Raw genomic sequence first — 27,605 nt, 5'->3', positions numbered from 1 at the left:
GAAAGGCACACGCCTGTCTATGTAAGGTCCCACAGTTTACAGTGCATGTCAGAGCAAAAACTAAGCCATGAGGTCGAAGGTATTGTTCGTAGAGCTACAAGATGAGGCACAGATCTGGGGAAGGGTACCAAAACATTTCTGCAGCTTTGAAGGTTCCCAAGAACACAGTGGCCTCCATTATTCTTAGCTGGCCGCCCAGCCAAACTGAGCAATCGGGGGAGAAGGGCCTGGGTCAGAGAGGTGACCAAGAACCCGATGTTCACTCTGACAGAGCTCTAGAGTTCCTCTGTGTAGATGGTAGAACCTTCCAGAAGAACAACCATCTCTGCAGCACTCCACCAATCAGGCCTTTATGGTAGAGTGGCCAGATGGAAGCCACTCCTCAGTAAAAGGCACATGACAGCCCACTTGGAGTTTGCCAAAAGGCACCTAAAGCACTCTCAAACCATGAGAAAAAAGATTCTTTGGTCAGATGAAACCAAGACTGAACTCTTTGGCCTGAATGTCAAGCGTCACATCTGGAGGAAACCTGGCACCATCCCTACGGTGATGCATGGTGGTGGCAGCATCATGCTGTGGGGATGTTTTTCAACGGCAGGGACTGGGAGACTAGTCAGGATCAACGCAAAGATGAACAGAGCAAAGTACAGAGATATCCTTGATGAAAACCTGCTCCAGAGCGCTCAGGGACTCAGAATGGGGCAAAGGTTCACCTTCCAAAAGGACAATGACCCTATGCACACAGCCATGACAATGCAGGAGTGGCTTCCTTTAAGTTTTTGAATGTCCTTGAGTGAACCAGCCAGAGCCTGAACTTGAACCCGATTGAACATCTCTGGGGAGACATGAAAATAGCTGTGCAGCCCATCCAACCTAACAGAGCACAACTGTATTTTTGTAGAGTCAAACCAAAGGAGGCTGTAATCGCTGCCAAAGGTGCTTCAACAAAGTACTGAGTAAAGGGTCTGAATACTTTTAAAAATCTTTAATACATTTGCAAAAATTTCCAAAAACTGTTTTGCTTTGTCATTATGTGGTATTGTGTGAATATTGATCAGGGGGAAAAAAAACAATTTAATTCATTTTAGAATAGGGTGTAAAGTAACAAAATGTGGAAAAAGTCAAGGGGTCTGAATACTTTCCGAATGCACTATACACTATCTAAACCAGTGGTTATTAAAATCAATCTGGGTTAGTGTGATACACTATGGTGATACAGGCAGACAAGAACGGGGGAAGTTTACACATACTTTCATTGGCTTCTGCATTAAAAGGTATTGCATCACCATTGGATCTGTGATGGTGCATATAATCTGTTAGATGTTCTGTGTTGAGCTGTGGGATGGCAGAGCAAAGATGGTCATCTGAAAAATACCAGAAAAAACGATTGGGATGCAGTTATACATTAGACCAAAATAAGGGTATCCCTCACCATACGCCCATGCCCGTGGCTGACGTGCCCGATGCCTTCTAGTTGCGGTATTTTTGGTGGGCTAGGATGAATAACGGGTTGGGTAAGTTAAATATTATTAAAACAACAGCTTACATGTACTGTCCTATCGTGATACTGTCCTGTCATTGTATTATGCTTGCACTGAGTTACCAGGCATGCACAGCTGGCTTTTACGGTGGAACATTAAACATATCGACAGCATATTTTAAGCTTGAATAGATAGGATAAATAGGCTAGTCATAATGTTACTGTAATACAATGAATGCGAAATGTATGTGTTTGGGAATATATTTTTTCAAAAATGCATTATGACAATAAGATTCACCGAAGATCAAATGTGTTCATTTGATTTCAGATGGGAAGTACCGTTTTTCCCGAAGAAATAAACGCGTGTAAATCTCACGATCAAACACGAGACTTTGTAACTCCAAAATATTTGAGCTGGACAAACGAGCGACATCTAATGGATCGAGAGGGGATAGTCTGCCGTATACGGTGATGATCAGGTTAAGGTAAAAACCACAAGCTTTGGCCATACTTGACTTGTGACAGCCCTTCACTATCGTAGGGTAGGCTTAGGTGAGCATATTCTGTATCGCAGTGAATATACCAGTAGCCTACAGTCCAATTCAAATTCGTAAACATGGTCATAATAATAATGTAGCCCGTCCTAGTACACTACGTGCGCACTGACACTGAAAGCAATTGTCATCACATAACGGTAGTTGATATTGTCTGACTGAACCTTGTGGACGCACTGCCAAAGCGAAAGTTATTGCGTTTGAGGTATGTTATGAGCAACTATTGTGTTTTGTATCTTAAAAACGATATTGTAATGCATGATCTTTTGGACAGCTTAAATACATGCGTAAATAATCGAATGGATTTAGGTGCGGCTCTGTTGACTATTGAGTAGCTCAAATTATGCGCATCCTCCGATACTGTATGTGAGCCAAGATTTCAGCAATGTCATTTAAACAACAAATCGATACCAGTTAGGTTACCATTATATTTTGATTACGGCAGAGAATGCGTCAGTATAATTAGACTAGATTATGTTACACAATCTATCTGTCTAATTTTAAAGTCATTGATTCACCTGCTCTTTGTCTATCATGATGAAAATCAGATATTTGCACATATCCTACTGGAATGATAGCCCAGCCATGTATCATAACTTGTTTTACTTTTAACAACTTGATATTTTATGGCTGAAACAACAGCAACCACGTTTGCATTCATTGATCAGGTTCAGTACACAATTGATATACATGATGACAATGACAGGTTATCAGTGAGTGACATTGACCTCTGTTAAGTGTCAGTGTGGCCGATCTGTATAAGATAGAGCAATAATACAATCATTTCCCTACACATTTATACCATATTGGGAGGTTTAAAAGATAATTATGCAATTTCATAAAAAGAGAAATGCCTTGCAATTCATACCTGCAAATCCACATATTATAGCTCTTATTGCCATCAGAAACATGAACAAGCTGGGAAGTGTGTAGTCCCCGGAGCATACAGTGCCTCCCGAATGGCACAGAGGTCTAAGGTACTGCATCGCAGTGCAAGAGGCACCACAACAGACCCGCGTTCAATCTCGGTTGTATTACAACCGGCTGTGATCGGGTGTCCCATAGGGAGGCGCACAATTGGCCCAGCGCTGTCCGGGTTAGGGGAGAGTTTAGACCGGGGGAGGCTTTAAAAGTAGGCCGTCATTGTAAATAAGAATTTGTTCTTAACTGACTTGCCTAGTTAAATAAAGGTTAAATAAAACAAAAATAATAATAATTCCAGGGAGGTGTTAGTGAAACACAGGGAGGTGTTGCACTGCTATAAAGCTGTTATTGACAGACAGCCAGGGAGTGGTGCTCACATTCCTTCTCTTCAGGAAACATATAGCAGCTCTCAGAGAGCCCCCTCAGCACTCATCATCACTCAATAGAAAAGACCCAATACATGGATGGTGCATCAGGATTAGGGGTCATAATGTAAAGAAAAGTAGCCTAAACACATTCAGATACATACAGTGCCTTCAGAAAGTATATACACTCCTTGACTTTTTTCCTAATTGTTTTGTGTTACAGCCTGAATTGAAAATGGATTACATTTAGATTTGTTTGTCAGTAGCCTACACATAATACCCTATAATGTGAAAGTGGAATTATGGTTTTAGAAAATTTTACAAATTAATAAAAAATGAAAAGATGAAATGCATTGAGTCAATAAGTATTCAACCCCTTTGTTATGGCAAACCTAAATAAGTCACATAATAAGTTGCATGATTTCTTAATGACTCCCTCATTTCTGTACCCCACACATACAATTATCTGTAAGGTCCTTCAGTCGAGCAGTGAATTTCAAACACAGATTCAACCACAAAGACCAGGGAGGTTTTTCAATGCCTCGCAAAGAAGGGCACCTATTGGTAGATGGGTATTAAAACTAAACAGACATTAAACAAACCTCTCCAGGTTCTCCTTTACCCAAATCCAGATAGCAGATGTTCTGAAAGAGCTGCAAAACCTGGACCCGTACAAATCAGCTGGGCTTGACAATCTGGACCCTCTATTTCTGAAACTATCCGCCGCCATTGTCGCAACCCCTATTACCAGCCTGTTCAACCTCTCTTCAATATCGTCTGAGATCCCCAAGGATTGGAAAGCTGCCGCAGTCATCCCCCTCTTCAAAGGGGGAGACACCCTGGACCCAAACTGTTACAGACCTATATCCATCCTGCCCTGCCTATCTAAGGTCTTCGAAAGCCAAGTCAACAAACAGGTCACTGACCATCTCGAATCCCACCGTACCTTCTCCGCTGTGCAATCGGGTTTCCGAGCCGGTCACGGGTGCACCTCAGCCACGCTCAAGGTACTAAACGATATCATAACCGTCATCGATAAAAGACAGTACTGTGCAGCCGTCTTCATCGACCTTGCCAAGGCGTTCGACTCTGTCAATCACCATATTCTTATCGGCAGACTCAGTAGCCTCGGTTTTTCGGATGACTGCCTTGCCTGGTTCACCAATTACTTTGCAGACAGAGTTCAGTGTGTCAAATCGGAGGGCATGCTGTCCGGTCCTCTGGCAGTCTCTATGGGGGTGCCACAGGGTTCAATTCTCGGGCCGACTCTTTTCTCTGTATATATCAATGATGTTGCTCTTGCTGCGGGCGATTTACAGTAGTAAAGCTCCGCCTTATCTCAGTTCACTGGTCACGATGGCAACACCCATCCGTAGCACGCGCTCCAGCAGGTGTATCTCACTGATCATCCCTAAAGCCAACACCTCATTTGGCCGCCTTTCGTTCCAGTTCTCTGCTGCCTGTGACTGGAACGAATTGCAAAAATCGCTGAAGTTGGAGACTTTTATCTCCCTCATCAACTTCAAACATCTGCTGTCTGAGCAGTTAACCGATCGCTGCAGCTGTACATAGTCTATCGGTAAATAGCCCACCCATTTTTACCTACCTCATCCCCATACTGTTTTTATTTATTTACTTTTCTGCTCTTTTGCACACCAATATCTCTACCTGTACATGACCATCTGATCATTTATTCACTCCAGTGTTATTAATCTGCAAAATTGTAATTATTCGCCTACCTCCTCATGCCTTTTGCACACAATGTATATAGACTCCCCTTTTTTTTCTACTGTGTTATCGACTTGTTAATTGTTTACTCCATGTGTAACTCTGTGTTGTCTGTTCACACTGCTTTGCTTTATCTTGGCCAGGTCGCAGTTGCAAATGAGAACTTGTTCTCAACTAGCCTACCTGGTTAAATAAAGGTGAAATAAAAAATAAAAAATATCCCTTTGAGCATGGTGAAGATATTAATTACACTTTGGATGGTGTATCAACACACTTAGTCACTCAAATAATACAAGTGTCCTTCCTAACTCAGTTGCTGGAGAGGAAGGAAACCGCTCAGGGATTTCACCATGAAGTCAATGGTGACTTTAAAACAGTTACAGAGTTTAATGGCTACAATAAGAGACAACTGAGGATGGATCAACAACATTGATTCAGGACATAAAGTTAATTGCATTCCCAAATGCTTTGCAGTATTACTTTATTGCCTTGTTGCAAACAGGATGCATGTTTTTGAATATTATTATTATGTAAAGGCTTCCTTCTTTTCACTCTGTAATTTAGGTTAGTATTGTGGAGTAACTACAAAATGTTATGTTTGGGGCAAATCCAATATAACACATTACTGAGTACCACTGTCCATATTTCAAGCATAGTGGTGGCTGCATAACGTTACGGGTATGCTTGTAATTGTTAAGGACTGGGGTTACAAAAGAAATAGACCAAAAGGCAAAATCCTAGAGGAAAACCTGGTTCAGTCTGCTTTACACCAGACACAGGGAGATTAATTCACCTTTCAGCAGGATAATAACCTAAAACACAAGGCTACACTGGAGTTGCTTACCAAGAAGACAGTGAATGTTCTTAAGTGGCCAAGTTCAAATCAAATCAAATTTTATTTGTCACATACACATGGTTAGCAGATGTTAATGCGAGTGTAGCGAAATGCTTGTGCTTCTAGTTCCGACAATGCAGTAATAACGAGCAAGTAATCTAACTAACAATTCCAAAAAAAACTACTGTCATACACAGTGTAAGGGGATAAAGAATATGTACATAAGGATATATGAATGAGTGATGGTACAGAGCAGCATAGGCAAGATACAGTAGATGATATCGAGTACAGTATATACATATGAGATAAGTATGTAAACCAAGTGGCATAGTTAAAGTGGCTAGTGATACATGTATTACATAAGGATGCAGTCGATGATATAGAGTACAGTATCAACGTATGCATATGAGATGAACAATGTAGGGTAAGTAACATTATATAAGGTAGCATTGTTTAAAGTGGCTAGTGATATATTTACATCATTTCCCATCGATTCCCATGATTAAAGTGGCTGGAGTAGAGTCAGTGTCATTGACAGTGTGTTGGCAGTAGCCACTCAATGTTAGTGGTGGCTGTTTAACAGTCTGATGGCCTTGAGATAGAAGCTGTTTTTCAGTCTCTCGGTCCCAGCTTTGATGCACCTGTACTGACCTCGCCTTCTGGATGACAGCGGGGTGAACAGGCAGTGGCTCGGGTGGTTGATGTCCTTGATGATCTTTATGGCCTTCCTGTAGCATCGGGTGGTGTAGGTGTCCTGGAGGGCAGGTAGTTTGCCCCCGGTGATGCGTTGTGCAGACCTCACTACCCTCTGGAGAGCCTTACGGTTGAGGGCGGTGCAGTTGCCATACCAGGCGGTGATACAGCCCGCCAGGATGCTCTCGATTGTGCATCTGTAGAAGTTTGTGAGTGCTTTTGGTGACAAGCCGAATTTCTTCAGCCTCCTGAGGTTGAAGAGGCGCTGCTGCGCCTTCCTCACGATGCTGTCTGTGTGAGTGGACCAATTCAGTTTGTCTGTGATGTGTATGCCGAGGAACTTAAAACTTGCTACCCTCTCCACTACTGTTCCATCGATGTGGATGGGGGGGTGTTCCCTCTGCTGTTTCCTGAAGTCCACAATCATCTCCTTAGTTTTGTTGACGTTGAGTGTGAGGTTATTTTCCTGACACCACACTCCGAGGGCCCTCACCTCCGAGGGCCCTCAAGTTACAGTTCTGACTGAAATCTACTTGAAAGTCTTTGGCAACACCTGAAAATGGTTGTCTGGCAATGATCAACAACCAGTTTGACAGAGCTTAAATAATTTTAAAAAGAGTAATGGGAAAATATTGCCCAATCCAGTTGTGGAAAACTCTTAGAGACTTACCCAGAAAGGCTCACAGCTGTAATCACTGCTAAATGTGCTTCTACAAAGTATTGACTCAGGGGTGTGAATACTTATGTTAATTAGATATTTATGTATTTCATTTTCAATACATTTGCAATGTTTTCACTTTGTCATTATGGGGTATTGTGTGTAGATGGATGAGAGAAAAAATCTATTTAATCCATTTTGAATTCAGACAGTAACACAACAAAATGTGAAATAAGTCAAGGGGTATGAATTCTCTCTGAAGGCACTGTTTCACTGTGTACATAGATTCACTATGCCTGATTTTGAACAGAGGACCACAAGACTACCTTCAGTGAGGAGAGTGCTCAAATGATTTAAATTATGCATATCTTTTATGATTTTTTTATATGCTATTATCATTAATTCAATACGGATACATCTGTACCCCAAGGCAGATTCCAAGGAAGAGTATTGAACACATTTTTCTCCTGTAGGCTATGTAATGAGTTATGGACTTAAATACACTTTAAATGGGTTGCTGTGGATTTGACAGTAGTGTACAGGCAGCTCAGAGGCAAGTAAAGTTCTGTATTTCATATAACAGTATTGTACTGTAATATACAGTATCATAGCAAGTAATGTGTAATGACACACAGTACAATACCATAAAATGTACTGTAAAAAGAATACTGTAAAAAAGTAAATGCTACCGTAATCGAAAAATAATGAATGAAATGAATTGAGGGAGGGGTTTGTATTTCACAGTATTATACAGTAATTACAAGAGATTGCAAACAGGTTGGCTGCTAGGTAAAGTGTTTACACATTACAGTATATTCATGAATATTTTGTGTTTTATATCACTTACACTTCTAGAGGCCTTTAACAAAGGCTTCCAAACTGGCAGTGACTACAGGGCCAAACAGACCAAAAGGACATGGCAAAATGCTCAACCATTTAAGGTTTTGGACTTGCTGCCACTCCAATCTGTCCCCTATACAAATTGATGGGGCACTATAAGGAGTTAAATTAGTACCCTTCTCACTCATGTGTGCAACCAATATAGCCTATGACAAGGCATGCCTCAAAATACACCACATCACCAAAAGTATGTGGACAGAGGGCGAACAATAATAATTTAATGAATCCATTTAACTGATGTGAATGCATAATTTTGATATCAGTGATGATGATGCAGTATTCATCTCTCAGTGTTCATATGAAAGTCTATTGTTACTACATAATGAGAAGGTATTTATCTACAGTTACAGTTGAAGTCGGAAGTTTCCATACACCTTAGGCAAATATATTTAAGCTCAGTTTTTCACAATTCCTGACATTTAATCCTAGTAAAAATTCTCTGTTTTAGGTCAGTTAGGATCACCACTTTATTTTAAGAATGTGAAATGCCAGAATAATAGTAGAGAGAATTATTTATTTCAGTCTTTATTTCTTTCATCACATTCCCAGTGGGTCAGAAGTTTACATACACTCAATTAGTATTTGGTAGCATTGCCTTTAAATTGTTTAACTTGGGTCAAATGTTTCTGGTAGCTTTCCACAAGCTTCCCACAATAAATTGGGCGAATTGTGGCCCATTCCTCCTGACAGAGCTGGTGTAACTGAGTCAGGTTTGTGGCCTCCTTGCTCACACACGCTGTTTCAGTTCTGCCCACACATTTTCTATAGGATTGAGGTCAGGGCTTTATGAAGGCCACTCCAATACCTTGACTTTGTTGTGCTTAAGCCATTTTGCCACAACTTTGGAAGAATGCTTGGGGTCATTGTCCATTTGGAAGACCCATTTGCGAGCAAGCTTTAACTCCCTGACTGATGTCTTGAGATGTTGCTTCAATGTATCCACATCATTTTCTTTCCTCATGATGCCATCTATTTTGTGATGTGCACTAGTCCCTCCTGCAGCAAAGCACTTCCACACCATGATGCTGCCACCCCCGTGCTTCACGGTTGGGATGCTGTTCTTCGGCTTGCAAGCCTCCCCCTTTTTCCTCCAAACATAATGATGGTCATTATGGCCAAACAGTTCTATTTTTGTTTCATCAGACCAGAGGACATTTCTCCAAAAAGTATGATCTTTGTCTCCATGTGCAGTTGCAAACTGTAGTCTGGCTTTTTTATGGCGGTTTTGGATCAGTGGCTTCTTCCTTGCTGAGTGGCCTTTCAGGTTATGTCGATATAGGACTCGTTTTTCTGTGGATATAGATACTTTTGTACCTGTTTCCTCCAGCATCTTCACAAGGTTCTTTGCTGTTCTGGGATTGATTTGCACTTTTCGCACCAAAGTATGTTCATCTCTGGGAGACAGAACGCGTCTCCTTCCATGAGCCGTATGATGGCTGCGTGGTCCCATGGTGTTTAAACCTGCGTACTATTGTTTGTACAAGTTAATGTGGTACCTTCAGACATTTGGACATTGCTCCCAAGGATGATCTAGACTTGTGGATGTCTACAATGTTTTTTCTGAGGTCTTGTCTGATTTCTTATGATATCTTTTGATTTTTCCATGATGTCAAGCAAAGAGGCACTGAGTTTGAAGGTAGGCCTTGAAATACATCCACAGGTTGACTCAAATTATGTCAATTAGCCCATCAGATGCTTCTAAAGCCATGACATACTTTTCTGGAATTTTCCAAGCTGTTTACAGGCACAGTCAACTTAGTGTATGTAAACTTCTGACCCACTGGAATTGTGATACAGTGAGTTATAAGTGAAATAATCTGTCTGTAAATTGTTGGGAAAATTACTTATGTCATGCACAAGGTAGATTTCCTAACCGACTTGCCAAAACTATAGTTTGTTAACAAGAAATTTGTGGAGTGGTTAAAAAACGAGTTTTAATGACTCCAACCTAAGTGAATGTAAGCTTCTGACTTCAACGGTATATATACCTTGTACCACAGCAGGCTGGTGGCGCCTTAATTGGGGAGGACAGGCTCATGGATTAAGTGGAATGGTATCAAATACATCAAACACATATTTTCCATGTGTTTGATGCCATTACATTCACTCCGTTCCAGCCATCATTTTGAGCCGTCCTCCCCTCATCAGCCTCCATTGATATATACACTACATGACCAGAAGTATATGGACACCTGCTCGTCGAACATCTCATTCCAAAATCATGGGCATTAATATGGAGTTGGTCCGCCCTTTTCTGCTATAACTGCCTCCACTCTTCTGGGCAGGCTTTACACTAGATGTTGGAAAATTGCTGCGTGGTCTTGCTTCCATTCAGCCACAAGAGCGTTAGTGAGGTCAAGCATTGATGTTGGGTGATTAGGTCTGGCTCGCATTCAGCATTCCAATTCATCCCAAAGGTGTTCGATAGTCAAGTTTTTCCACACCGATCGAGACAAACCATTTCTGTATGGACCTCCTTTTGTGCACAGGGGCATTGTCATGCTTAAACAAGAAAGGGCCTTCCCAAACTGTTGCCACAAAGTTGGAAGCAAAGAATTGTCTAGAACCTCATTGTATGCTGTAGCGTTAAGATTTCCTTTCACTGGAAATAAGGGGCCTAGCCCGAACCATGAAAAACAGCCCCAGACCATTATTCCTCCACCAAACTTTACATTTGGCACTATGCATTCAGGCAGGTAGCGTTCTCCTGGCATCCGCCAAACCCAGACTGCCAGATGGTGAAGCGTGATTCATCACTTCAGAGAATGCCTTTCCACTGCTCCAGAGTCCAATGGCGTCGATCTTTACCCCACTCCAGCCGTCATTGCGCATGGTGATCTTAGGCTTGTGTGCGGCTGCTCGACCATGGAAACCCATTTCATGAAGCTCCTTACAAACAGTTATTATGCTGACATTGCTTCCAAAGGCAGTTTGTAACTCGGTAGTGAGTGTTGCAACCGAGGACAGATGATTTTTATGCGCTGCGTGCTTCAGCATCAGCTGTTCCGTTCTGTGAGCTTATGTGGCCTACCACTTCGCGGCTGTGCCATTGTTGCTCCTAGACCTTTCCAATTCACAAAAACAGCCCTTACAGTTGACCGGGGCAGCTCTAACAGGGCAGAAATTTGACGAACTGACTTGTTGGAAAGGTGGCATCCTATGACAGTGCCACGTTTAAAGTCACTGAGCTCTTCAGTAAGGCCATTCTACTGCCAATGTTTGTCTATGGAGATTGCATGGCGGTGTGCTCAATTCTATACACCTCACAGCAAAGGGTGTGGCTGAAATAGCCAAATCCACTAATTTGAGGGGGAGTCCACATACTTTTGTATATATAGTGTATGTTAATGAGCCAGAAACAACAATACCATTCACCCACTAGTGGTCAAAAGATTTTTGGTGCTCCAAAGATATGGTACTGTATTCTGTGGGGTGCAATTACAGTACCATTAGAAATACAGCAGTTCTTTCCCCGCCCACAATATATTCCCACAATGCACCAAAATTTACAGTATGCTGCAGTAAAACGTTTCAGAGTATTGATAATACCCCAAATGATACAGTTTTCCATTACAGTGTACAGTACAGGGAATGGTTGATGAATTTGGCCAGAGAAGTTATGAATATTTACAGTCACTATGTAGATAATTGTCTGATCAGGGAAGTGACATTGGAGTGGTTATTCACTTGGATCCCATCACCTCAGTGTTAATGGATGTTACATAGGTGTGCTTTCAGGGGAGACATCACCAGTGAAGTTTCTATTATTGTGACATCTCTAGAGATGTCATGCTTTCAGGCTGCCTTTTATCCAGTACCAACCTCACTTAGCAGGGCAGGAGAGCTGTCCCTCACAGAGAGGTATAGTGCTACACCTTTCTGGTTTAAAAGCAAAATGGGGAGTATGAAAGGGAAGGAGGGGGGTTTAAAAAGCAGGAGAGCTGAGTGAACAAGAGGCGGGGTCCGCTAGGTTTGACTAATTGTGTTTTAAAGTGGGTCTTTGAGCACACAATGGGGAATGGGATGGTTTTTAGCTCCCCTGTGAAGCACCAGAGGATGAGAAAGTTGTCAGATTTGTAGGTCAGACTGCAGGGGTTGGTGTTAGGCAGACTCAGAGCAGCAGCAATGATGGTGTTTTGATCTTGATTTCGCATAGTGTGGGTGTCTTACTACTCTTTGCCACAACTCTTTCAGCATTACAGCAATGGGAGGAGTCATATCCCCCTTCTAATAGTGTCACTTTTTGCTGATGCATTTTAAGACAGTTACAACATGATCCTCCTCTCCAGTACTGTATATGGATTGTCTTTCCAGCCATGAAGTTAGTTTTGTTTCCTTGCAGTGTGCCATTCCTTCTCTTCTGCAATACTGTGATAAAGATAAAGCAGGAGTGTTTCCTACTCCCGTCTGGTGCTCATCAGAGCCTGACCCGGTTATGGTGTGCTACGTGAGCATGTGTAGCTCCAGAGGGACCTGTCCCCTCCTTGTGCTGATACAGGGATGTAGAAGGAGGTCACCAGCAGCCCACCACAACCCAGCCCACCACAGCCCATCCCATCCCAGGCTGCTCCACTCCCGTTTGCAGTGCTTACTATTCCCTCTAACATTGTAGGTCATTCGGCCTCTCCTTCCATTTTGGGAAGGGCTTCCGGGGATATTTCGTCCTAGAAAAAAAATAATTATCGTATCTCCCTAATTCCCAATTATTATGCACAGGCTTATTTAAGAAAAAGGATTATGTTTTTTTGTGTGATAGAGAGGATGGATTTTAATTTGACACTCCTCTCCTTCTGTTCTGTTAGGAGTCCTACACACAGATGAACCAGGCGAGGAGAGGAGAGGAGAGCTCAGCACGCAGGCTGTCATGTAAGCCGTATTCTCTGGGGCCACCTCTCGGTGCACGCTGCTTCCTGCCGCAGGTAAAAGCTTCAGTGTGAGTGCTGCTGTGCTGTGTGTGAGCGTCAGACTGTGCTGTCCTCTCCCTCCCACAGCGAGAGCAGCTCTGCTGGGTACCAGCTCTACCGTTCACCAGAGGACACATTAACCCACTGCTGACATGGAGAAGGTAAGGCGTTCAACGTTCTATTAACATTCCTATGACACGGCTGACATTACCTCAACTCTCTTTTTTCCCCACAAGTAGATTTTCTATTCTACTATTGTTTGTGCCTCTGTGTGTAGAGGCAATTGAAGAAATAGAATGAATGTATATGCGTGGACTTATTATTTGCTGTCTTAGCCCGAGGGTATTCAGACCCTCTCAAGTCTTTGATGTGCTTCAGTGTATTTCTAACGAAGTGAATATGAATTATTTTCCAAATAACTCTGAGGGGATAATGTTAACTGTTAACTGTAATGTGATGAGGATGAAGAGATACACAACACGTTCTAAAAGAAGAAAGGATCATCCTGTGGAATTGGCATGACTTCAGTATGACCTTTTTTGTGATATTGTTGCAGCTGTATTTTGATTTGTGATTTCAGTACATTTGATTTGAATGTGCACTTCATTCTGTGCTACGAGTTGTCTTTAAGCTGCATTAAAAGGGAAATGAATCAGCTGGTTGAGCAGCTTGTGTCTGTGACTCTCAACATGGCTTCATTTTGAGGAACTTGATCGAATGCATCTGACATTCTCTGGGAATAGCTCAGAATGTGTGAGCATCGACACAAGTAACCGCTCTGAGGAGTGTGATTTAGCCCAAAGTACAGAGGGAGGTAACACTAATACTTCTGACATATGTCACCCCATCTTTATATCAGACGACCTTGTTGTTTTGTGTGTGTGCTTGTGTGTGTGCGTGCGTGCTTGGTGTGTGTCAATATATGACTGGTCTTCTCTTGTCTGTGGCAGCGTTGCGCAGAGTGCCCAGAGCCCAGGCTAGCCCAGAGCCTGTGTACATTCTGCAACAAGTGGCTGTGCTACCAGTGTACAGACATGCACCAGCACCAGAAAGCCACCCCTCAGTGCTCAGACCTGCACCAACACCAGAAGCCCACTACCCAATGTGTCGACCTGCACCAGAGGGACCAGATGGCCCCCAGCTCCCTGCCTCCACCCGAACCAGGCAAGCATCTCTCTGTCCCAGACAGGTTCTCCCATCCCTCACTGCCTCTCCAGTCTCCACATCTGAGTGTCTCTGGCCGGTTGGATGGAGATGGGCTTCGTTTCCCCGGGGTCGTCATCAGACCTGTTTGTGTTTCTTTGTTTCAACTTTTCCCATGTCTGTTTGTTAATCTGGTCTCAGTAGGAATGATTGTGATGAATTATGCATGCAGCCTTTACTGGTTGGTGGTACAGTAATGGTTACTGCAGACCCGTATGTATTACAATTCCTTTTATCATGTGGCCCACATTCAGAAAGTGAACTCTGAGAATGATACTATTTTTGTAGCAACAGTGTTATATATTTTGTGGATGCTGAAAGTATGTTTCTAGGTCTCTACTCTTGGATGCTAAAAGGCAAAGTCATACTGTAACTCTGTGATCACATCTCACCTCTATTGCCACCTCTAAGTGTTGCTGTCTTAGTGTGTCAGTGTTTTGTTTTTGTGTTTTGGTGAGAACATCAGTTTGAAGTGTTGCGGGTGAGAAAGCGTAGCTCTGCAGGCAGGATGTGGTCACTCAGCACTTAGCACCGGGGCTGTGCTATGCAGTGTACAGTAGGCCGTGTGGAGAGCATTGTGCAAAAGGCACTGCTCATTGGAGTGGTGTGTCCAGCAGAGTGCAGTAGGGTTGTGTTCAGCAGATAGCTATGTTCAGCTGAGACTTTAGTCAGGCTCTGTGGGCCTGTGTGCAGCAGTTTGCAGTATGAACTGTGATGTGATTGTTATGTTATAGGGTTGAGTTGAGCGCTTTACTGTTCTGTTGAGTCAGTGTTTAGTTGACTGTACTAACTAGGGCCATGCTTAGCTGTGTGTGTGTGTGTGTGTGTGTGTGTGTGTGTGTATGTAGCAGCAGTTCTGTGTATTGTTGGGGGCTGTGTTTACTCATCGTGACCCTGTGGTCTCTATCACGTTGTGATCTGTTTCCTGCCCCTTCTGGTGTGCGCGTTTGTGTGTGTGTGTGCGTTTGTGTGTGTGTGTGTGTTTGTGTGTGTGTACGTTTGTGCATGCGTGTGTGTCTGTGACTGTGGGAAAACCTTCTGCATCACCCCAGAGTATAGACATAGGACCAACTTTAATGTGTACAGTGGATAGCCATCTGAACATCACCCAGTCTTCTCAGTCAACCCCTCATAACAATGCTTAGGCCTGCTCCGAGTGCACTGCACACAGTTTCATGACACAATCATTACCCAAGAGGGGAAATCAACACCAGCATCAGGATACAACAATTGGTTGTTATTGTTCTCAAAAGTCAATTAAAGGCTTCAGTCAATTTGGGTCCAGTTTGGAAGTAAATAATCTAATGCCACTTGGTGATTGCTTGGACTTCGTTCCAAATGATACCCTATTATTACATAGTGCACTACTTTTGGCCAGAGCCCTATAGGGAACAGGTGCTAATTGGGATACAACCTTAGTGTGAGGAAGTGATAACTTTGGGCAGGAAGTCTCATATATACTGCATAAGAATCAAATTTCCAGCTATTTATATAGATAATTTGCATAGAGTAGGAACTCTCATTACATTGCAAATCAAATGACTAATGCTGCATTTATTTTTTAAAACATGGCCGTTTATGCATGCACACATGAAAGTAATTTGTTCTCTAGCTGCATTTGTTACTGTCTACATCCTGTGGTGTGAAGGTTTTGTTTGATTCTTCAAAAGCCAACCGAACTAAGTTATTAATCTAGATTGGCACTGGTCTTTCATTTCTCCGATCAAAGACCTTCTCTCTCTGCCCTATTTTCCATCTGTCTACCCATTATTTAAGCCCAGAAATATTTACTAGATTTAAAGGATGCCATATTTCCCCAGCCTAAAATAGTTTTGGAATGATGATGATACTGAATGACTCATGTAATGCATGTTAACTTGAGGCCAATATCAGATTCAATGTATTTTCCAACTCTACAATAGAGTAGAGGGAGATTGCAGATAACATTTGAAACTAAATTAAACAAAACACAACAGGAAACATTCAGCAAAATAGTAGTTTGTCTTGTAGATTGATTTAAAAATAGAATAAAATGTTGATGTACATAAACTGTGTGCTGCCAGACATGAATGTTATGCAGTTGCCTTTTAGTAGGCCGCTTTTGTTTACATGATGTGTCCTTGAACATTTCTTTGCATGATATATCTTTGTGCATTTAGCAAATAAATGTACAGCACCAATTCCTCCCAATACCTTTAGCTGTACGTGTGAATTGCTTGTTTAGTCCTTCTCTGTGGTAATGCTATGCTCCCCCCCTCTGCCCGGCAGGCCCTGGCTTGTGTGGCCGCCCCCTCCTCATGTGCCACTCTCACAGACAAGAGCCCTTGGAGCTTTTCTGCGAGTCCTGTGACCTCATGTGCTGCAGCAGCTGTCACCTGTCCGCCCACAAGAACCACAGGTCAGTCCTTAGACACGGCACAAGGGCATTACAGTGAGGAGCTAACAGCAGGTTAAAAACCTCCTGCATTGTGTCTGGTGCATATCTTCAACCTACCTAATTCTAATTCAGTCCATATGATACATTGCCCTGTTGCCTGTGATTTTGCAGCGCATTAGTGGTCCCAATAGTCCCTAACGTCATACAGTAACTATCCCTCAAGGAGATGCTTGAAATGAAAGGGTGTAAAGTGGTGAGGTTAAGTGGTGTTTCTATTGTATTATTTGACCCACTGTGATATCTGTTTGCCCTCAGGCTGGTACACATTGGAAAGGCCCTGCAGGACCAACAGTGGCAGTTTGAGAGCCTGATGGCTCAGGTGGAGGAGAGGAGGTCTGCAGTGGAGAGCACAGCCAAACATATAGAGGACAGGTAAGCTCTGCTTGTACAACACATTAATGACAGATGTGTAGAATGATCAGGAGTATACACTGATCTCATAAAGCCAACAGCTGGTGGTCTCAGAAACCTGGCTCAAATTTACCAGAGCAATGTTGACGACATGTATATGTCCTCTCAAAGATCATATACAATACACTCTCCAACTCTGAATGAAATACCCATCTAACATATGTAAAGCATCCAAGTGCAATAAAGCACTTATACACCACAATCCATCAACTGTTTTGGTTTCTCTGTCAGTAATCAGAATGTCACTTTCTCTGTGTTCCTCTCAGGCTGCACGGTGTAAAGATCACGCAGAGGAAGGCTGAGAACCAGATTAAAATGGCAAAGATGATTATGATGAATGAGCTGAACAAACGGGCCAACCTATTAATAGAGCAACTGGAGGTAATGACTCTCTCTCTCTCTCCCCTCAGTCTCAATGTTTCCAGGGGCATTCATCTCCAGTGTCTAGCTGACCATGAATGTACATGTTCCCAATCAGGAGCGCTCCCAACATTATCTAATCAGTTCTGACCGCTCACAATGGAGAGGCAATAATGATCTGTCAAAAAAGCAGGGATCTTAGGAATGAAATCCGGCGAAAAACAAGCCATTGATTAGCCCCTCTCTTTCCATCTGTAATTCACTCCCTCTGTGTCAGCAATTACACGTGAGCATGTTTCTGTCTGCCTCTGTGTGTGTGTGTGTGTGTGTGTGTGTAGAAGATCTCGGAGGACTTCCAGCGGCGTCTGGAGGACCAGCTGCAGGGGGCGATAGAGATGTGCAGCCAGCTGGACCACGTGCAGAACTTCATCAGCTGGGCAACGGCCCACCACCTCAAGAACCCACTGCTCCTCAGCAGGGAGCTGGTAGGTCCGAAGGGACAGAAGGGTGGACTTGCGGGTCAAAACCAAGGCCATTTTTTTTGCCGCTTGTAAAATGCAAGGTCATTTTCTAGTCTCATTTAAAAACAGAGAAATAAAACATTTTGGGAGTTGATTATGGAAAAAGGTAATTTGGCCTTTTACATTACGCCTGTCCTCCTTTAGATTTCTCTCCAGATGCAGCGCCTGCTTGAACCCCCACTACACTCAGACGCCTGGCTCCCTGTGAAGATCAAGTTCAACTGGGATGCCAGCTACTGGACTAAGCAGATCTCAACTTTGGGTAAACTAAGGCTTAAAGGACTTGGCTGCAGTAGCTTGGCTGCAGTGACTGGTTGTAAACTAGTTGTATGTAATTATTGAAAGTGTTGCATTTAATGCCGTCCTACTGGAGACCTGGACTTATTCCTAAACTACAAATATCTCTGTTGTTCTAGGTCAGCTCACTGCCGAGGGGGGAAATCGCTCCTACTCTGAGGGTGTGGCCTTCCCCAGCATCCTGAGGCCCCAGCCTATCACCTGCTTGTCCCTGCCATCTGTGTGCCATGGAGGGCGGGAGCAGAGCTGTGCCTTCCAGGCCTGCTGTCAGCCCCAGATGTGCTGCCTCCACTGCATACCCCCACAGCCAGCTGTGCAGCTGGACAAGACCCAGCGGGAACCCAACCCCTACTCCGCCAGGTGTGCTCAGTCCACCCTCAGCTCTCCCTCCCTGGCCCTGCACCAGAGTCAGCTGCTGAGGTGCTGGGGCCCTGACAGTCCTCCAGGTCCACCAGCTGTGGTGCCCTCCTCCATGCAGTGTCCCCAACAGCAAGAGCATCTCCCGGCTGCTGACCCAGACTTGCTCAGCTCCAGCTCCAACAGTAGAGGTCTTGGACTTCAGTCCCCAGCCACAGCCCTCTACCAGCCTCAGATTCAGCCACTTCCTGAAACTCATGCACAGCCAGCCACAGATGGGGCCAGGGAAGGCCAGGGCCAGCAGGCCAGCAGAGAGAGAGAGCAGACTCCTGGGCAGCCAGCTGTGGACAGAGAGGTGTTGACAGAGCAGATCCAGGAGGGGAGCAGGGAGAAGACACATGTACAGACAGGCGTGGACAGAGAGGTGCTGACAGACGGGATCCAGCAGGAGCTGCAGCAGCAACAGCAGCAGCTCCTGTCTCCCCTAGTGGCCGAACTGACAGTGGAGCAGCAGGAGGAAGAGCAGCAGGAGGCCAGGACTACACAGCCATCCAGAGACTGCAGAGATGGCAGGGTGAGTTGACCAAAACAACCATATCAACTTAGTAAAGCTGTCCATGTTTGCTCAGCGATAGTGCACTTTTGGCCCACGTTGGAGTTCCCCCATTGTTGTCTGTTGACCAGAGAGTTATATAGGTCCCACAGCCTAATTATTCTTTCACTCTGTTGACTCCCCAGTTGTCACACTTGTCCCTCCTCATTCTCTATGGCCTTATAGACCTCACCACACACTCTGAGCTGAGAGGTGTCAAAACACACGGTCTTGCTCACAAACACCTCTCAGACTAACAGTAGCACACATGCCTCAGCCCTGCCTCGCTTCTGGCCAAGCACACATACACGCACACACAAACCACAGGTCACACACCTGTCCTGAAGAGAATACTTCAAGGTACAGCCATTGTTTCACTTCGGTTGTGCATTATGGCAGAATAAAAAGCCAATGGGTTGAGGGAAGGCTGGATACAGTAAATTAGTTTCATGGTGTTATAATTGAAGCTCAAAGCACATTGTACCGCAGGGAGCTTTGCGTGATAGCAAGTCTTAAACCCAGGCTGACAGCAGTATTTCCTGTCTCAATATCTACATACAGCGGATATTGAAAAAATTCTGGCAATAACTTTGTTTACCCCAAATTATCAGTCACAGTGGTTGACAGCTGCCCTGAAAACAGATGGTGCTACAGAAACCTGACTGGCTTCCATTTGAAGAAGGGACTATGCTTAAGAAAGAGGCACACTAACACAATCAAAGCACCAGCTATGCTGAAATATATAAAAAGACTTAAGTGCAGCATTGCAGTAAAGCTAAAAAAAGATTCTACTGTTTATTATTAGTACCCTTGGTAGCAGGGATTGAGCAACCGAATGATCACTGATCAAAAATGTTCCTCCTGCATGATTACAACAACAGAGGCACATGATTTCCGCCTTGCCAAGACACAGTGAGTGAAAGTGAGAAGAAAAAGCGCTTGGGCACAGCCACATACGTACTTAACCTGGTAATAATGAGACACTTGGGGAATTGGTGGAGCTGGGAGGTTGATTTCAGCTCTGGGTACACTTCTCTCAGATACATCCCTGTCTTCTGTCTCGCTCCCTCTTCCTCTAGAAGAGGATTATAGCTTTTTTCTCCACATTTAGACTCCTTCACACCTCTCCTCGGGGTGCGGATCAGGTAAGTGTTTTAACCGAGTGGTAATTATGAGCACATGCTCTGTGTCAGCTGGTCTAAATCTCCATGGTGTGTGGCGCGCTGTGAAAAATAAGACAGAGAAAAAAAGGGAGGGAAGGAGAGGTGAGAGGAAGAGGAGTGGTGAGAGGAAGAGGAGGGGTGCTGAGACACAGGCTGGTGCTCGAGCTTTGTCAGACGTATGGCTGCATTAGCACAGGGACACAGTTGCTGGGGGCTTTTTGGAAAACTCACATTAGTGAAATGATGATGAGAGGAGGAGACCAATGGAGGAGAGACAGAAAGAGAGTCTAATCTGTGATGTGCTAATGCCGCTTATTCAAAGGAGCCTAGCTAACGCACTTCTGATGGTGGATTTACATATGATAATTGGTGTTGTAACTAAGCCCTTCATTATCAGTAGAATAACGGTGTTGTGAGCAGTTGTGTGGGCCATCTTTCGCTGAAATGAATGGGCTTTGCAGCGATTGCGTTGTTTTTAATCAGACAGGCAGAACTCACAGAATGGATTCTGAGTGGCGTCCTTCGTGCGTACATGTGATACTGAAGGTTGTTCCGCCACACACCTCCCACCACCGCACTGTCTCTCTGTTGCTATGACATGAATAGATGCACCTGTGTTGTATGATGCTCAGTCAGCAACAGTAGAGTGTGCTGAGGCGGTCTGCCTTCGTGTTTCTGTGTCCTGACAGAGATCCACTTCACTGGAGATGTCTGTGACGACCCATGGGTTCAGTGTTGATGCTCAGAGCAGCAGGCCCAGCACACTGTGTGGGAGGAAGAGTCGATCCCAGAGCATCCCACCAGAACTGGCAGGCCCCTCCAGCAGCCCTTCCACAGACAGGCCCCCGGGGGCCACCCACAGCCTAGCAACAGCAGCTGTGGAACGGGGACGCATGGCAGACCAGGTAACCTATTAATAAACAGAGACCTGCAGCCATAGAGATTCTATAATTAATGTAATTCTATACAAAAAAAAGAACATTGTAAAAGAAAACAATATTCTAAATACTGTATCTATTACAATATGTCAGTTATTTTAAGGCCTAGTCTCAGCAGTTTTGGATTTGATTTTAAAGGGATACATATGAATGTGGTAGAAAGGTTTGGCTGTCAGACTTAAAACCTTGTTCTTGATTCACACTTGGCAATGTAAATTCTTTGCAGAGGGTAAAACACATTACCAAAAAAACAGAACTGATGCAGCAATGAGTCAATTTGCTTTTTTTGCAAACAAATTGGACAAAGTTGCTAGTGTTGCTGTTTAAAGGTACATTTATCTGATGACAGGTGTATTCTTTTAATTGCATTCCAACAAAATTAACATTTTGGGTCAATCAGATTCCAGGTTTACGCGGCAAAGCCTTGTCTTGTTTTTGTCTCTGCAGTTGACTTTGTAGCATGATATAGTACAATACCCATAATGTTTTGTAACGATATCTGGTTTATCTTACTAAACACATTCCTAAAGCTAACACTAAGGTGTACCTCCTCCTTATTCTTACAGACTTTGGATGTAAAATATGGTTGGTGTCTGTGCTTGATATAGTAGTTGATGTTGATTATGACTGATTCCCCCCCTCATCAGGGTTTCATGGATCTCAGGCGGAGGAGGCTGTCTTCTGATGGAGTGATACGATCTGTGGCCTCCTTGGAGAGATCCTTAGCCACTCCTCCCTCCAGAGGCCAGTCCAACCTACGCCTATCGCCTTTGACCATCTACAAGACAGAGCCTGGTACTGAGCCACTTAACTTCCAAATATTATACATTTATCATTTATTTATTATTATACAATATACATTTCTCAGAGGATTTATTTATTTATGTATACACTGTACACTGCAATTCAGATCTAGCTGGCAATATTGTACACCATGGCAATCATAAACATCTCTCTCTCTCTCTCTCTCTCTCTCTCTCTCTCTCTATATATATATATATATATATATTTATAACTGTATATAAATATGTTCTGATTATGTAGTAACAATATGCTCTCATATGAACACATGACCACTGAGAGATGTATACAGTATCATCATCACTAATATCCAAATTCTGCTTTCACATCAGTTAAATGGATTCATCAAAGGATTATTATTTCTCCTGTTTACCAGATTATGTCTATGCATATGATGAGACTGGGAATGATGTCAAAGGAAAATGCAGAATACCAAGAAAGACTCCAGACAACAGGTACGTTCTATTAAAGCATCATTCAAAAATTGTCAAAAGGGGAAAAGCTACAGTTATGTTGCTTCACCACTTCCCTCTTCATACATCAGTGACAGAGAGGTTCAGAAGGAACCTGGGAGTTCCAGTTCCAAGGTTCCAGTGGTGTGTTTGGAAAGGCTGAAGATCCTGGTGTCTCGGATCCCACCACAGGGGCGGCGACAGAGTGACCCTCTGCCAGGCACTGCAACAGAAAGGACCGGACCTGTTCCACAGAGGGGAAGGAAGGACAAGATGACTGAGGTAGGCTCCACTAAAACATTGTGAACTCTCTTCTCTTCCAGAAAGTCTATGATGTCAGATTATATTAATTTCATAACCACAATAAACATTATGTCTGAACTAGTTTTGTCCACCAGCTGGTTCTTATAAGCGGCAGCAATTAGCCCAGAGAAGAGGCTAGGTCTGAACTAAATTGCAATGTGTTTAAGATCAGAGTATAATACTACTGGCATGTTCTAAATGTCAAACTCTGTACTTTCTCTACAGGGAATATCAAAAGAAGCCAAGGTCGCAACGGTCAGCCCGTCTCTGGATAAACAATACTCAGAGAGACACACTATCAATCAATCTCTCCCACCTCCAGTAATTAATGATTGGCCTGAGCATGGAAGACACAGTCCTCACAAAGAGCTCACACTGCAAGTACCCGCCACTGATCTTGTATCACCCCCACCTAAACCTTTCTCTGCACCTGACCTTGACTCTGACTCAGATCCCAGGTCAATCTCAGAAACGGTTTCTGACCCTGAACTGGACTCGGACCCACAACCAGAATCAGATCCCCAGCAAGAGTCTGATCCACCAGCTGAGTCTGCATCAGAGGCTGATCTGGAATCAGTTGCTGATGAGGAATCTCCTGATGAGGCTGCTACAGAATCAGAACCTAGTGTGGAATCAGAACCGAGTGTGGAATCAGAACCTAGAGTGGAATCAGAAGGTAGTGAAGAATCAGAGAATGGTTTAGAATCAGAGAATGGTGAAGACCTGGATGCTGATGCGGAATCAGAGGCTGATATGGAATCAGACCTCCAACCTGACCCTAGTTCAGACCCCCGTTTTCCATCTGAAACACAGGGATTAGATTCAGACCTGGAATCAGACAATGCACAACCCCCTGAATCACAAGGGTCTGCAGAATCTGGACCAGATCTGGAATCGGAGCCAGACTCAGTCCCTGACCCAGCCTTTATCAGTCCTGACCCAGGAGTGGAGTCCCGTCCAGCCCAGAGGGCTCTGCCTGCAGACCCTGGTCCACAGATGCATTGTGAAGGAGCCGAGCAGGTCCTGCCTGGGGCAGAGACCATGGAGATGGAGAGTGAAGACTTCTGTGCCGTGTGTCTGATCGGAGGAGACCTTCTGTGCTGTGACCGCTGTCCCAAAGTCTTCCACCTGTCCTGCCATGTGCCTGCTCTCCTCAGCTTCCCCATGTAAGTCATCTAATCACCATAAGCCATAGACTGTGTCCCAAATGGCATCCGATTCCCTATATAATGCATTACTTTTGACCAGGGCTCATAGGGCTCATTGGGCTCATAGGGCTCTGGTCAAAAGTAATGCACTATACAGAGAATAGGGGGCCATTTGGGACACCTCACTTCTCTCATCCATCCATCAGTCTTGTCTACACTACTGCTCTGTGGTTGAGGATAACCAATGTCTGCCTCTGTGTCCTCTCCTACTTCAGGGGTGACTGGGTGTGTACCTTCTGCAGAGATATCCAGCAGCCAGAGGTGGAGTATGACTGTGAGAACCAGAGGCTGGCTGCAGAATGTTCAGGAAAGCCATTGCCTCATGGTCTCTCTGCTTGTGACCAGAGAGTAAGTATTATTCTTCATTATGAAAATGTAAATCAACTGACACTGGACTCAACATATTACTGGTAATGACCCGTCAGTAGTGTCAATTAGGGTTCAATGTCTTCTGTAAGTGGGGTTTCACACCTACTAGTTACAGTAAATGTTATTTATCGTAAGAAATCATATGTTGTCGTCCCTCTGTAGAAATGTGAGAGGTTGACTCTGTTGATCTGCAGCAACATGCTAAGTGCTCCCTTCCATGAGCCGGTCAGTCCACTGGTAAGTGATCCCAATCTTATTATTAATCAACATGTTAGTATTCACAATAATCCGCAAAAACACAGTGATCTGGTTTAATAAAATGTGTTTTGAAACCTAGGCTCGCCACTACTACCAGATAATCAAAAGGCCCATGGATCTGTCTGTGATCAGGGCCAAACTCAGCAAGAGGAGCACTCACCACTACTATTCACCTGAGGAGTTTGTGGCTGATGTCTCCCTCATGTTCAGGAACTGTGCAAAGTTCAATTATGTAAGTGATATAGATTAATAATAATATTTTAGTGATAGAGGTTAAACTGTATATATTGACCACTGTTTCAGTGCTATATTGCAAATGCATATTTTATTGTATCATTTACATTATTAAATGTCTCACAATGCAATTGTAAGTACTGATCCGGGTCATGGTAGTAAAACCTGAGATGAGCTGTGTTTCATTTCTGGTTTCTCTGTTTGTCCTCCAGCCGGACTCAGAGGTGGCCCAGGCAGGTCGCAGCCTGGAGATGTTTTTCAGCTCCAGACTCAGGGAGGTGTTCCCAGACAGGGCCTTCCCTGCAGCCGAGGATGACTCCGACAGCGATGAGTACGACGAGGTGTACAGAGCAGCTGAGGGAGGCTTCCCCTGGCCAGAGAAGAGAGAACAGTGCCACAGGAAGAGGAAGAGGAGGCACTCTCTCAGCTGGAGGAAGCATAACTTCTAGTTGTAGGCAGTGAGGCAGAGCCTATCACTCGCTATTTTGAAGGACAGTATGACATGATATTGCACTGGACGTTTCCATCCAAGAGAGGAAGCTAAGTTTTTATGAAGGGATTGTATGTATATATTTACATTTTGAGAATTGTACTTCTTCATTATAAAGGTTATCAGCTCTTAATTTGGCCTGGTATTTGTGTCAAATATTATTGTATAACTATAATCTGACATACATCTTTATACTTATTATGCCTTTATAAACTGCGTTTCTGGTATTTGTTTTTTGTTTCAGATATATTTGGAGATTCTACCTATATATGTAGATTCTCCATCATATATACAGCAAAACCTATAAGGTCAGTATTAATAAATGGTAAACATATTTATAAATGTTAAACTCTACATGATCCTGTTTTATATATTAATATTGAGTGTTTTTAGTGGCTAAATAATTGCAGGCGATTAGTAAATACAGACTATTAATGTTAATATTTCTGTCTTGCATTTTATATTTATATATATGTTTCTCTGTCCTATATGCACTTAAAGTACAGTATAGAACGTTATGTACACCTACCTTTTTATACTGTAATGATTTGAGTGACTGACAGAGGGCGCCCTTTCTTCAGCAGCAATGACTGAGCACAAAGGAAAAGGTTAAGTTCATATTGAACCATGGGGGTATTCAAAGAAGATTAAGATAAATATAAAAATGAACATACCTTTAGTTGAAATTGCCACAATAGTATTGCCAGGCACGTATGCTTTAGATTTGCATTTATTAAATCGTAATGAAATTATACTTCATTAGTATAAGGCCAGTATTAGTAATGATTATTTCTCAGGCTTAATGGGAGTGGGAGGTATTTGATCCAGTGTGAATAAGTAGAAAGAGCTGGAGAAGTTAAGAGAGACTTAAGAGGAATGTTATTTCAACTTTCTGTAGTTTCTATGTAGAATGTACATGTTAGTTTTTCATTTATGTAAAATGGCTGCTACAATACGGTAGAGCTGGCTGTATTTTTTTAAAGGTTGCTGCAAAAGAATAGCTTTAATTAACTGTCGGATCAAGCTAAGTTTGCAATTTGAATAAACAAACGGACTTAAAACGATTGTAGGTATTTTTTCTCGGTAGTATTTCATTTGGACTTTTCAATATGGAATATCTCTGCTTCCATCTCTAATATTGAATCCTAAAAGCTACAAAGACCCTCTTAGAGTTAGCTGGTATCAAGAAATGTCCATTTAATAAAGAATAGTTGAAAAGAAAAGTGCTCTATTTGAAACGGTCTTTGCTATTCTTTTACGATTCCTTTTGATTCCTCATTTCTATTCTGTCTGGAGTTATTTTATGGGGTTATGGAAATAATAAATGTCTATCTTTAACCGACAAAGGCATGTTTGGTATCATCATAGTCTTCTTGCTAGTTACTACCTAAAATATATGTAATAAGCATAAAGGTATGCTGAGTCATTTCTGGAGTTTCTGGGGGATTTGACAGAATGGGGTTGTGATTAGTTGCCGACAGTGAAGTATCAGTCAGTGTCCCACCTCTTCTCCATATGGGCGGTGTTGCTGTGGACTTGACAAGATGCAGGATGCGTTGCCAGAGCATCAGTGGGTATTAGTGCAGAAGACTTCTCAGGATTGTGAGTTTGTTCAAATATTTAATTTACATGAAGACATGAAAGAAAAATAATCTCCTAAAATAACCACATTTATGTTGATGTAAGCTATTTCACAACTTCTTTCATCTTCCTTTATTTACAGCAGCTTGTCATATCCAAGAAAGATAACATGCCTTACTAAATATTTCATGGTGATAAAAAGTGTTCAGAAGTTGCTGTGTCAGCCTACCATGCAAACTTTCCTCAAAGCACTGATTCTGTTTGTCCAATACTTTTCTTACCTAAAAGTGATTTTCTCTTAATGAGTTAGCACATTATGCGTTGCCTGGAACCCTTCAAATCATTCACTTTGAGTGTAATCTTCCATTAAAGGTGATTCACAGGGTCCTTTTGGTTGCTTATGGTCGAGGGCAGTGAATGATGTATGATTAATCCTGGCTCCCTTTGATAACCACCGGCTAGCCCCGACCAATTCTCGAATTCAATTATCCTCGAAAGTCTTGATTGAAACATCATGCAGACATTAAAGCATTCCACACTGAAATGTTTCACTAAAGGCACAAGAATAACAGAGCAGCCTGGTGTATTT

At 43.2% G+C, this 27,605-nt stretch overlaps 1 protein-coding gene across 4 annotated transcripts; it reads left to right on the top strand.

The window, feature by feature from the left end:
* Positions 1–1,234: 1,234 nt before the first annotated feature.
* Positions 1,235–26,653, top strand: trim66 (tripartite motif containing 66). 4 transcript variants are annotated; one of them, XM_042321167.1, is made up of 19 exons: positions 1,235–1,514; positions 1,809–1,965; positions 12,940–13,202; positions 13,992–14,205; positions 16,513–16,642; positions 16,937–17,053; positions 17,359–17,473; positions 17,791–17,937; positions 18,118–18,235; positions 18,390–19,201; positions 21,072–21,287; positions 21,968–22,115; positions 22,498–22,576; positions 22,666–22,855; positions 23,102–24,042; positions 24,300–24,432; positions 24,616–24,690; positions 24,791–24,943; positions 25,158–26,653. In XM_042321167.1, exons 3-19 carry the CDS (start codon positions 13,194–13,196, stop codon positions 25,392–25,394), a joined length of 3,834 nt encoding a protein of 1,277 aa, XP_042177101.1. In that variant the 5' UTR covers positions 1,235–1,514; positions 1,809–1,965; positions 12,940–13,193; the 3' UTR covers positions 25,395–26,653. The 4 variants fall into 4 exon arrangements, with proteins under 4 accessions (XP_042177101.1, XP_042177102.1, XP_024260549.2 ...); XM_024404781.2 differs by lacking the exons at positions 1,235–1,514; positions 1,809–1,965 and adding an exon at positions 2,051–2,239 and having other exon boundaries at positions 12,940–13,056; positions 13,129–13,202; XM_042321168.1 differs by lacking the exon at positions 1,809–1,965.
* Positions 26,654–27,605: the final 952 nt, after the last annotated feature.

The sequence above is a fragment of the Oncorhynchus tshawytscha genome, linkage group LG04, assembly GCF_018296145.1.
Source record: "Oncorhynchus tshawytscha isolate Ot180627B linkage group LG04, Otsh_v2.0, whole genome shotgun sequence".
Classification (NCBI taxonomy): Eukaryota; Metazoa; Chordata; class Actinopteri; order Salmoniformes; family Salmonidae; genus Oncorhynchus; species Oncorhynchus tshawytscha.
Note: the sequence above shows the minus strand (reverse complement) of the source record. Positions and strands in the feature narration are given on the sequence as shown.